Source organism: Pundamilia nyererei, unplaced genomic scaffold (genome assembly GCF_000239375.1).
Source record: "Pundamilia nyererei isolate P.nyererei 1_Seehausen unplaced genomic scaffold, PunNye1.0 scaffold00152, whole genome shotgun sequence".
In the NCBI taxonomy this organism is placed as follows: Eukaryota; Metazoa; Chordata; class Actinopteri; order Cichliformes; family Cichlidae; genus Pundamilia; species Pundamilia nyererei.
Window position 1 is genome coordinate 1,204,564 of NW_005187553.1, and position 12,720 is coordinate 1,217,283.

Consider the following 12,720-nt stretch of genomic DNA (forward strand, 5'->3'; position numbering starts at 1 on the left):
TGATAATAAATTTGCTCATAAACCCTCCACAGTCTCCAGATCTCAATCCAATACAGCACCTTTAGTTTGTGGTTGAATGGAAGATTTGCTTCGTTGATGTGAAGACTCGAGAAGAAGTTTATTGTAATTTCGTATGGTGTTACCCATCCTGAAATGAAATACTGTTTCTCACCAGCCTCTACAGTCCAATAAGCAATACGGTTTAAAAAGAATAATTACAGTTTAAAAGAATGAGTTTTAAAAAAGAGCAGCAAAAAAGGCATAAATAGCACAAAATCTAAGTTCTAAAACAAACCCCAGTCACATTCGTTCGGGTAGATAGCAGCAGTCCTTTCACAGAAGGGGATGGAAAAATTAGGTAGTGTGTGTATCTGGGGGGTGTATTGTATGTGTGTGTGTGTGTGTGTGTGTGTGTGTGTGTGTGTGTGTGTGTGTGTGTGTGTGTGTGTGTGTGTGTGTGCGCGTGTGTGTGTGTGGGTGTGTGATACAGAGGAAGAAGGGCTGTGAGTGTTTTGGTCCGGAGGGAAAAGGCTGATGAGTTGATTGAGAGATCAAAGGTGGCGCGGTCGTTGATGCTCAGGAAGCCGTAGACCCCCGTTGGTGTTGTTTAGAGTGAGTTGGAGCTTAAAACAGCACCGCAGGGAGCTGAGTGAGAACTTTTATGTCATCTCTCTATTTGTATGTGTGCTTCTTTATTTCTTTATTTATAAACTGTGTTGTTGTGGTGATGAATTTGTATGTTTTTTATGTTTGTTTTCAGCTTTTGATAGTGTAGCAGTGACAATAGTTAGCATACATTAGTGGTTATTTAGGATAGGATGAGCTAATAAGCCGTCATGTCTTTGCATTTTGCTAGGAAAATGGGAAATAGATGTAGCAGTTTACTGAAACTTGCAAACATAAGATGCCAGATGCATCTCTCAGGTTGTGTGTCAGTTTTTTGTTATTTCTTAAGGACACAACTTTCAAATTCTGTTCGTCTGCTGTAGATGTTTTTATTTAAGCTGCCAGTTCTTTTGTCCTCTACTTGTTTAGTTTCTTGACATATGTCAAGTTTTTGGCTAATAGCTCTTTGGTAATCACCTTGCTGGTGTGTTATCGTTGTCATTTTTTGTGCAGGAAACAAATTGTGTATTTGTGACAAGCTGCTGGTAATGTGCCAGTAACAAATTTGTCCCTTGAGTTAGGTGCCTTTATTATGTGTGAATGATTCATAGGAACAAACAAATAAAGGACTGCACTGAAAATTATAATAAAATGATGTCCAAAGAAAAACTTTGAAGAACCTTCAGAAAGCCTGAAGAACGTGAAATAAATTACAGAATTAAAAGACAGTTCGGTTCCTTGGAAGCAAAATGTAAAGACAAAATGTTCACACATGGCTCTATGCAACTAAATTAAGAGCTTTAGGATTGTCTGAAAGTATTTGTTTGGGTTTTTGCTCGTAATTATCTGCTCCACTCTATGTTCACCTGTTCCTTATTACCCGGCTGCTCTAAAGTGATTTCTGCCAATCTTTGTCAGCTCATCTGTGAGCTTGTTTCACTCATGCGCTCTGCAACAGTCCCTCATGTTATTCTCTGCTTCACAGGTTTTTTACTCATTTTCCACCCCTTGGGCTTTGTTCTCCCAATATCAGCTTTATTTAAATAAGCTTTCTTTATGGTGGTTTTGCTGATTTTCTGTATTCATTTGGAAAAGCTTACAAACCTAACACAAATAATTGGGGTATAACCCTCAATCTCATTGGGCCTGTTTGAGTGCACATATGTCAACGAACTTAAAAAGGGCTAGTATGTGCACTTTGCTAAAGAAATGCTTTGATTATATATATACAGTAGGTATATTTTCATAGGTATATTAAATATTTTTTAGTTCTTTGTCTCTGGACAGCCTAAAATAAAATAAAAAAAACACTGCTTAGTGCTTAGTGGGTTGCCCTTTGTGTTCTTATCATGTTGTTTCACACAACCAATACTAAGGCTTGATGTGAGGTTTATAAAGGAGCGCAGACTGCCAGTGAGAGAAGTGAGACAAAAGAGTTGTCATACTGGGAATGGTTGCTTAAGCTCACTCTGCTGTCCTTTCATATTTATCGACATGAATTCCAATTATTGTGATTGCATGAAAATAATTATGCAAGCTAGGCATAATGTGTCAGGCTTTGATTGTTGCTGCCAGAGGGGACTCTGGAACAGCATTTTTCTTTCTTTCCTCCTTTCTTCAGTAAAGAGGGCTGCAATGGATCTGATGTTAGAGAAGCTAAGAAAAAAATACAAGCACTTTCTTTAGCATGTAGAGATTCTTCTTAAACTCGCCAACTTAGCTGCAATGGTGATATATTATTTTCAGGCTTTATTAGTCCTGACATCAGATCAAATACTGGAAAACTCCAGCTGGCAGACTGTTCAAGGATACATGTGCAGATTATAAGCTAAACTGCAGATTCAAAGATCAACTAAAGATCAGTCTTTATAAGCATTTCTGACTTGTTTTGTTTGATGTGTTATCTTCATTTTCTGAACTGTAGAGCAACTGAAAGGTCCACTGGAGGAGTATGTGAACAAACGCTATCCCGGCCTGGTGAAGATTGTAAGGAACCAAAAGAGAGAGGGATTGATCAGGGCCAGGATCGAGGGTTGGAAGGTAGCCACTGCTGAGGTGACAGGATTTTTTGATGCCCATGTGGAGTTCACCCCATCATGGTGAGTGGGTCCTATCATCTAGCGGGAAGCACAATCAGGAGTGAATTTTTGGTATTTGGAAAAAGGCTTATTTTAGTGTAAATTAAAGTGAAACAAAGCATTCAAAAACAAAAATGACATGTACTCAAAATTAAATCTGGAAAAAAACATATCTTTGCCAAATGTATGAACATTGGAATAACTTATTCATGATAACAACAATGACAATAATAGAGCTTTGGGTATCAGTGTTAAAAGAGTGCTACAAAGTGCAAAGAAACCATGGAAAGAGAAGACAAAGGATAGCTGAAGCTGCATAAAAGGAAGAGCCAAGCTATTTCACGCCTGAGAAGTTTTAAAATGAGACACTTGAGGCTGTGGGATCAGGTTGAATGGATTTTATTTAAAAAAAACATCACAAGCACACATAAAACACACACCAAAACAGGACCCCTCTTGGAGAACTTGTCGTAAAAGTAAATTTTTAGTAACCATAAAAAATGAAGGTTTTGTACTGATTCAAAAAAGCTGAGCGCTTGGTGGTGAACTGAATCAAAGGCTAAATACTGTCAAGAAATTAGCATGCAATGAGGGACCTTATTAACCCCGCTAAGACAACTGCCACATCCTGTTGATGTCTTTTTGTGGATCTCATTTTCAAGCTCAGTGCATAACTTAAGCTATACCGTGCAGTTCTCTCACTGCCCCCTGCAGAGCTCAACTCGGCTGAATCAAACAGAATTAGTGATAAAACTGGGACGACACAAGGAACTTTCTATTTGACTGAAGTGGATGAAAAAAGTGGTGCTCTTAAAAGATCTTATAAACTTTGTTTCTGCACAAAGTAAAGTCAACTAAATGTGTGAGTGTGTGTGTGTTTGCACTTTTTTCAGGGCAGAACCAGTTCTAGCTAGAATAAAAGAAAACCACAAGAGGATTATCTTGCCGTCAATCGACAACATCAAGCACGATACCTTTGAGGTGGAGCGCTATGAGAACTCTGGCCATGGCTACAACTGGGAACTGTGGTGCATGTACATTAATCCACCCAAAGAGTGGTGGGAGGAGGGAGACATGTCTGCACCAATAAGGTATGCCAGCTTCTCCCATTTAAACGTGAACACAGATCTCACACTTCTGAGATGTATTTTTTTCCACTTCTTTAAGATTTTCAATAAAACTGCCACCAAGTTCTTTTTTTAGTTTTGGGGAAGATTAGGGGAAAACAAGAAAAAAAGCTCCTGATGGGAAACCAGACTTCATTAAAGCAATAAAAAAATTACAGCCTAAATTAGAGAGTGGTGAAAATAGGATTTTAATTATCTGATTATCACCCATATATTTGTGTTAAATTGGATTTCCTTCCATTCTTTAATTAAAAATAAGAATAAATCGCATGAGTATGCACAAAAATGTTTAGATAGGCTGAAATATAAAGTGTGAAACTTTGCATAGTGGAGATTTGGGTCGTAGAAAAGTACTCCAAAAAAAACATCAGATAAAGCCACAAAAAAACACATTCTGGTGTTTGCAAACGCTCAGTGTCACATGATAGTGTGTTTTCCTGGCTGCAGGACGCCTGCCATGATTGGATGCTCCTTTGTGGCCAATCGGGACTACTTTGGAGAACTCGGTCTACTCGACTCAGGCATGGACGTCTACGGAGGGGAGAACATCGAACTAGGCATCAGGGTTTGTGTGTCACCCAGTTTCCTCTTGTTCCTGCTCCCTCTTTACCCCTGTAGGTTTTAAGTGGAGCAGTGGCCACCGTAGCGTGGCACCACTGATAAATGAGGCCCCATTAAGAGTCCTGGAGGACCAGTCCTGTGTGAGCAGCTCACAGCAGGGCAATGGAGATAAATAGGTCACGTAGAGCAGGAAGGTTGGAGTTTGTTTCTGTACATTTTGAGAGATTGGAGAGTCTTTTGTTTTTCTGCAAGGTTATTAGATTTTTCCTGAAAAAATAACGTCAAACATTTTCACAACCTGAGTGTGTTGGCTTTTATCCAGCAAGCTAAACAATCAAATATTTTTAGAAAGACAAAAACTTGTCTTTGAGTTGACTTGGTCATAACTTGAATCTGAAATGGAAAGTTCTTATATCTTGTCATCAAAAATATCAAGATTCCCCCCAAAATTAAGTCTAGATAAGTAAACGTGTACAGATGCAATAAAACAGCTAAAATTCAGCTTCAACGCACCTATAAATATATTACAACTGCTGGAGATGAAGTATTAGCAAAGACATGAATCTAGCCCACAATGTCACATCTCAAGAACCACATTTCTTTCTGTTCCTCTTTTACTACAAAGCAGTGGGACACACTTGCCCTGCGACAACAACATTTCTACATTTCACTACAACCCTTACAAGAGGATTGTTTGGATGTGTCCAGGGAGAAGGCCCTCATTCAGAGAAACTCTTTCATAACAAGCACTTGAATCAATGACTGTTTGGGTTTTAACAGGATTCTTGGGATAATGAATGTTAAGCGGTAGATATCAGCACCTCTATGGGGCAATTTTGCATGGTTGTTGTCCAACATCTTTTACATGAAATCATAGTACTGCTTATTTGTCTTAGAGTGTGGCAGAGAGCAGTAAAATGTTGTTGTTTTTTTGGCATACCCTCTCTTGGTTAGCACCCGTGTCCTTGGGTAACAGAAACACATAGGTTATCTTTAAAACCTATGTGCCCATTTTCTGTTTGTAGTGCTGCTTATCTGTGGATGGAACATGTTTCATATTGTTCCCAGTGTGAAGAAAGACTGACGGACCTACTTTTTATCCAGTAGGAATGTTTGTCAGGAGTGAAATAGGTTGCATCTGTGCAATTGTTTGGCGACCTGTCAGTTTGAAGTTTCTGTTACGCTCACATCACTTTGACATGGGTTCAGATAGCTTGGATATCCATGTCTTCATTATGTTCACAGCAGAAGGCTCGTGGGTTGGACACACTCAGCAGATACTTTATTAGATACACCTTGTCAGTATTAGGTTGGACACTCTTTTGCCTTCAGAGCTGTTTTAATTCTTCATGGCATAGATTCAACAAAGTACTGGAAACATTCCTCAAAGATTGATCGTGGCATGATGGCCTCATGCAGTTGATGCAGATTTGTCAGCTGTGCATTCACGATGGGAATCTTCCATTGCGCCATATACCAAAGGTGATCTATCTGATTGAGATCCCCTGACTGTGGAGACTTTCCTGTTAGCTCACAAGAGTAGCACCTGATATGGTCCTCTGCTGCTCTAGCCCAAATTCTTCAAGGTTCACGGTTCAAAGTAATGCAAAAGTGGTTTTTAAGAAGAAGTTATCTGTTTTACTGTTGCCTTCTTGTCAGCTCAAAGCAGTCTCTGGTCGGGTCTGGTATCAACAAGATATTTTCACCCAGAGAACTGTCTCTCATTGGATATTTCCTCTTTTTTGGACCATCCCTTGGGATAACCCTAGAGATGGTAATACAGAAATATCCTAGTAGATCAGGAGTTTCCAAAATACTCAGACCAGTCCTTCTGTCAACAACAACCATGCCTAACGTGTCTTAAATCTTCTTTCTTTTCCATTTTGATGCTCAGTTCTTCTGTGAGTACCCTGCCGAGATCCACTTTCTGGGTAAATTATTCATTATGAGAGCAGTTAATCTCCTTTTGAAGCTTGTGGATGTGCACAACAATTCTACCTAACAGTGAGAGGTCAATTCAGGGTCCAGTGGTTTGATCTCACTCACAGTCCTGCATGAATGAATTCACAGCACCATGTCCTGTTCTCATCTGTTCTTCAAGGGGTTTTCCTCTGAAGCCTCTGTGTTTGTTTAAGGGCTGTGTTTTTCTGTGGCTGGGATAGTTCCTAATTGGTCAGTTGCTGGCTTTGCACATTTGTTCTCCAAACCTGCAGAGGATACCTCAGTCTTGACCTGCTGATTTTGATGGCTATCATTGTGAATGAAGTAAGGATTACAGCTAGGTCATTCCAAATTTGGATTCCACCACTGATCAACTTAGAGATTATAGCTACATGATGCCCTTATTTGGGCATGTCCATTTTCCTGAGGTTGTGTAGAAGCTTTTGGAAAAAGGGATGAGTACCACTGGCTGTTTCCAGAGAGGATCCTGGGAGGAAGTTATCTTGTTCAGCTTCCTATTTCTTCAATAGCAAGTCTGCTAGGTCAAAAAGCTCTTTTTTAAAGTTTTGCATTAAGAGCTGTTTCAGTAGCTCTAGATGCACCATAACATTGTTCTAGCCATTCTGATATCATTTTCAGCTCAGCTGCTGGGTGGTTTGTATGAGGAGATAATTGATTCAACCTTCATGCTCTGAGGTTTCTTTTCTAAACCACTTCACAAGCAGGTGAAGCTCTTCTGCTGCAGTTAATTCTTAAACCTTTAGCACCAAAAATGAATGATGTCCAGTAGTTCTCTACTTTATCATTATACTTTCTTTGACCTCTGTTAATGAGAAGCAACAAAAGGAACGAATCTTGGTCAGGTCAGCAGTGGCAGAAGAAGAAATACTCTTGTACACATTTAAGGCTATTCATCATCTCTCTCCTCCATATCTCTCTGATCTGGTTCAGATCACTGCCCCATCTCGATGTCTTAGATCTTCTTCTTCCCTTTCTCTCTCCGTCCCTTCCCCCCGTCTTGCCACCATGGGGAGCAGGGCTTTCAGCTGCTCTGCTCCACGACTCTGGAATTCCCTACCTCCTGATTTAAGAAATATCTCTTCCATCTCTCTCTTTAAGTCCCAACTCAAAACTCACTTGTTGTCTTATGCTTTTATGATTGTGTAAACTGCTTGCTTTTATGCTTCTTTTTTTATTCTGTTGTTGTGTAGCTCTTGGGGCTATGCTAGCATTCATGTCTTATTGTTCTGGCCCGCTGTCCTACATCAAAGCTGGGAAATAGCATGGTGAACTGTAGAAGATGTTTTGGCCACATCTTCAAGCACGACTTGTGCTTCTGACCGTCTCTTCTTGTTGATCTTTAATGACATGCCTGGAATCATCATGGTGTATTCGCTGACTGGGAGAGTGCTCTGGATGATACGTTGTCACAGCAAACAATATAAGTAAAAAACCATGCATTTATGTATGTATACTCACAGTTGGAGCTTAAAAGTTAACCCAGTGCTGAAGTGCCGAAAACCTCAGCTCCTCTTGATGCCCCTTAAGGTTGGCTAGAAAAAAATGAATAAAAGCAACAATTAGATATTTTTTATATAACAGAAAACAAGAAGAAAAACCGAGAAGGACTGCTAAATGTACAGATATAGCTTTCATTAGTTCCAGCACAAAGAAAACACGTCCTTCCAGGTGCTCTATGCTCCAGCTGTTAGCTGTAATTGACTTTATAAATCAGGACATCGCGACGACTGTGCATCTGCCTATTTATATTTCCTGCTGCCCAGCAGCCAGCAGTATATTATTGTGAGCTTTAATTCATACTCCTACTACCCGCAGGTGTGGCTGTGTGGAGGCAGTATGGAGGTGCTGCCTTGCTCCAGAGTGGCTCATATTGCACGAATGAAGAAACCTTACCACAGTAACATAGCTTTCCACACACGCCGTAATGCCCTGCGTGTGGCAGAGGTCTGGATGGATGAGTACAAGTCCAATGTCTACCTGGCCTGGAACATCCCCATGGAGGTGAGAACGGCATTTTTCTGCAGCATGATCTCTCCTAGAGAGGATGCTGTCAGTCATGCTTGTCTGTTTGTGACTATCAGATGTCCATGTTCAGAGCCAAACAGTTTTTCTTTTGGTTCCACAATTTATGTAGAGACTTTAGGCATAATAACTTCCTTTACTCTTGCAGAACCACGGTATTGATTACGGAGACATATCACAGAGGGTTGCACTGAGGAAGAGTCTGCAATGTAAGAGCTTTCACTGGTACCTAGACAACGTTTACCCAGAGATGAGGAGGTACAACGATACGCTGTTCTACGGTGAGGTGAGCCATGAAGGACAAAGACACAGGAAAAAGTAACAGTTTGTAGATGTAAGATCTGATGTACAAATTAGACCACTGAAACTAAATAAATGAGACTTATGTCCTAAGAAACTTGTATCTCCTCCACAGACCAAAATATAACAAGAAAGCAGGGACTCAGAGAGCATGGACATCCACATCTTCTCAGCTGTTAATAGAAAATAAATGAGATTTAGAACTTTGTCTGATCCACACTGACACATCCTTGTTTTTAGCCTTTATACATTTTTAATCAGTAATTATTTTAGGGAATATTCATATTTTATGAATTAAGTCTGACTCTTTTTTTGTGTATTTAAGGTCCGCAATTCTAAAGCAAGCCACCTGTGTATGGATCAGGGTGTGAAGGAGAACCACACAGCCACCCTGCACCCATGCCATGGGTGGGGTCCTCAGGTACAACACTCTTCCTCACCACCATACTAAAGAGTATACTCCATCTTTTTCCAGTTGCTTTGCTTTCTCATGAAAACATACAGTGAGCTTCTCCGGTGATGTGATTTGCAGCTGTGTCTCAATCACAGGCTCAGCTGAAATCCTCCAAGGAGCGAGTTCTGCTGTCAGAATAAAATTGTGTCTTGCACTTTTTGTGTTGAAGCCCTGAGTCAGCCAGTGTCAGCTCTTCAGCCCTAAGGGCCTCTCTTTTTAGCTCACAGTGGTAAACAGGTGCTTTAGGCAGAAAGTCAAGGCTTCAGTGGTAAAATGCTAAAAGAGCTAAAATTTCAATTCAATTCTGGAAAAATGAGTGCCGCATCACACTTTCTTCACAAGACATGCTTCAGTTGCATTTTTTAAAGTTATCCTTTTCATGGAACAAAAAGTCTTCAGTTTTTATTAGACCACCAGTTTTTCACACTTGCACTTCCACGGAGATAAAAGCGACCCCATGGTGTCTTAGCGTGGGTTCTCTCCAGGTAGTCCGGCTTCCTCCCACAGTCTGATGACATGCACGTTAGGTTAAATGGTGACTGGCTGTAGGTGAGTATGCAAAACAGATAAAGCACATAAGTGCATAAAATAAAGTGCGATATGAATATCTGTGAAAAGATGAATGTAACTTGTAGTGGTCAGAGATACTAGAAAAACATTTTAATAAATACTCTGTTCTTAAGAAGAAGCAGTGACATCTAGGGACCACAAGTGGGATTTTTTAAGATTTTTTTAAGATCACCTAACTTTTGTATGATGTACTGCAAACAGGATGCAGTTACTCTGCAAAAAGACCCAAACTGGGCTGACTGGGTGGTTGATGGAAAGCTTTATCTTTATATCTTTTGCAAGGCATTGCAACCACTATTCATGCTTTGTTAGGAACAGAATGCGATATAAACAATTTCCCAATCAGTCTTTATCGTCAGCACACTCAAAGCCTCAGAGCTTTAGATGCAACCAAAGGAACTGTTTTATCTGCACTGCTAAAGTGGAAATTACTATTAATCTGAACAAAAAAGCTGAAGTGAAAGACACAAAGGTTAGAAAACAGAGCGGGAAGAATCTGACTCACTTCTGCTTTTTCTTTCTGTCAAGTTGAGAAAACTGCAGAATTTGGTGTATATAAAATGTTAGGGCTATATGTGGGTTAGAACTCTGCTGAAACAACACTGTGATTAGCAGTGATGTACAGGAACATCTTTGTGTTTAGCACTCAGTGAAGAACAAAGACATGTTTTGCCTCTCAGCAGTATTGGGAACAACACCATCCTCTTGTTCAAAGCAGCAAAAAAACCCCAACAGCTTGCATAATCAAGGAAAATTCCTGCTAGTTTACCTTCAACTTGAACATCATCACATACTTATTTCATCGTTAGCTAATACAGAGAACAGTATTCACTCAGCCAATTCAGTAACTTTCCGTTTACTGTATGTGTGACGTATCTGTTTTCCTCTTAGTTAGGACGCTACACTAAAGAAGGTCAGCTGTTTCTGGGACCCCTAGGCAGCACTGGTGAGGACACTCGTTGTGTGGTGGACGATCAGATGAGCAACTTTCCTCAGCTCCTCAATTGTGAAAAGGTGACCAACGTGAAACAGAAGACATGGCATTTCTCTCAGGTCAGAAGTGTGAAGAAATCTCTTTTTCAATGATATAACTGAGTGTTTATAAGAAAAACTAAAATTTACTGGCATAGAGTTGAGAGGAAAAGTATCTATATGTCAGATTTTAAAAGGGACCTATTGAGCTCATGTCTGGGTCCATTCTTTTTTCTCTTGGACTCTAATATGAGAGTAGCTTTGCATGAATCTTCATTTCTCTCATACTCAGCATTGCTGCAGCCCCGTAGTTCATGCTTTATCTGACAGAACCGCCTTTATATTCCGAATACCTCCGTTGAAACCACCTTTCTTTGTGTTAAAACCCTCACAAACAGAAGGTTTTAACACCGGGGCCAGTAGGACTTCACAGATAGATCTGTCTGTTTGTGATGACTATATTAGGATATCATCTCTGCTATTACTGAAATCAAAGCAGTCTGGTTAACGGGGATTATTTGCACATAAATTGAGACTTTGGCTATGATTAATATGAACAATAACTGTTGTAAAATTATATTTATGCTAGAAAATAAGGGCTCCTCTTAAGACAACTAAACCCAGACTGCTTAAAGGGTAACAAGCGACTCAATATACCTTTTACTTTGGCATTGATTCTCTTTTTCTTTTAATGTGAAAAACCTTTTGTAAGTCAATTTTCTGTTGGTCTTTTAGTTCTGTTTGGGTAACCTTTAAAAACTAAAGAGTTACAGCCTGTAGCACGGGAAGAGGAGAGCTTGAACAGTGATGCTGCAGACCTTCTGCCACATCGATTCTTTGTCACACAGCAGGACAAGCAGTGAAGAGTCCTGCAGACGTAGAAGTCTTAGGGAAATAGGGAGACCTTACTTATTTTATATAGATGTAAGGTAAAAAGTTAGTGCCATTTGTTTAAGAAAGAGGTTGCAACAGTTCACATAAGGCCCGGTCTGGTTACATACTGTTCTGTCACCATCACGCATTGTTCACAGACCATCTGTGAGCTCTGTTAAAACCAAAGTATTGTATCTCCTTCTGCCTTGCAGAACGAATCGATCATAAATCGGGCTACTGGACGCTGTCTGGAGGTGGTGCCGGCTAATGTTTACTTCGGCCACCTGCTGGTCCTGCAGCCCTGCTCGGGGCAGAGGTGGACCATCAAGAACACTATGAAGCAGTGATCGCCTGGCCAGTTTCATTGGGACCAATTACAAAGGCTATTTCCAAGAGCTGTCACCTGACGTTACCTTGGCCAGTGGACAATCAATGATGCTGGGGCTCCTTAGCTTTTGAAATAAGACTCAAAAATAGATGGCTTTAAGGAGACGAGTGATGAGGTGGTTTGGAAACAATTGATGTTTTTTTGTTTTTGTTAGTTTTTTAAAAAAACATGGACATTCAACGTGGTGAAAGTTTAGCATGAGGACCATTTCTCTATATGAATTTTACAAACTTTCAATGTGATGTTGCCATAATTCCTGTGTGCCACTTCTTTACAGTGTTTAAGTTTTAGTAGACATTTAATCGACCAAAAGAGTGTTTTTTCTTATGTGAAGGGGAAAAAAAGTTTCCATCTTCCATCAGTCTTTCTGCAATATTTCATTCTTACTGACGTACTTTGTCTTTTGAGATATTAAAAAAACAAAACAATAAAATACCTGGAATTAAATTTCAGTTATATGCACTGATCAAACTACATTTGTAGTTTTCAACATCATGAAGGTTTTAGTCTATAGCTGCGGTCCTCAACCTTTTTTGTGCCACGGACCGGCCCTAAATAACTAAAATGTGTTCATAACACACGGGAAAAGACACAGGGGAACTGAGGTAACGATAAAAACAATAAATATGAACGATAAAACGAAGGAAAAAAAACCCCGGTAAACCATAAATTGCACACCTGAACCTCAACACTCGCGGCCCGGTACCAAACGACTCACAGACCAGTGCATGGCTCGGGGGTTGGGGACCGCTGGTCTATGGTACTTAGAAATTAAGGAATGGCTACTCGTGACAGGAGAAAATTTTA

General features: G+C 40.0%; 1 protein-coding gene across 3 annotated transcripts in view; it reads left to right on the forward strand.

Moving 5' to 3' along the window:
• galnt17 (polypeptide N-acetylgalactosaminyltransferase 17) overlaps positions 1–12,483 on the forward strand; it is a 22,609-nt gene extending 10,126 nt beyond the window's left edge. For all 3 annotated transcript variants that reach the window (XM_013913797.1, XM_005745019.1, XM_005745018.1), the window contains 8 exons: positions 2,531–2,705; positions 3,578–3,775; positions 4,259–4,376; positions 8,150–8,335; positions 8,505–8,642; positions 8,982–9,077; positions 10,572–10,733; positions 11,738–12,483. In XM_013913797.1, coding sequence (XP_013769251.1) covers positions 2,531–2,705; positions 3,578–3,775; positions 4,259–4,376; positions 8,150–8,335; positions 8,505–8,642; positions 8,982–9,077; positions 10,572–10,733; positions 11,738–11,872 — 1,208 coding nt within the window. In that variant the 3' untranslated portion in view covers positions 11,873–12,483. The remainder of the gene's footprint in view (positions 1–2,530; positions 2,706–3,577; positions 3,776–4,258; positions 4,377–8,149; positions 8,336–8,504; positions 8,643–8,981; positions 9,078–10,571; positions 10,734–11,737) is intronic.
• Positions 12,484–12,720: the final 237 nt, after the last annotated feature.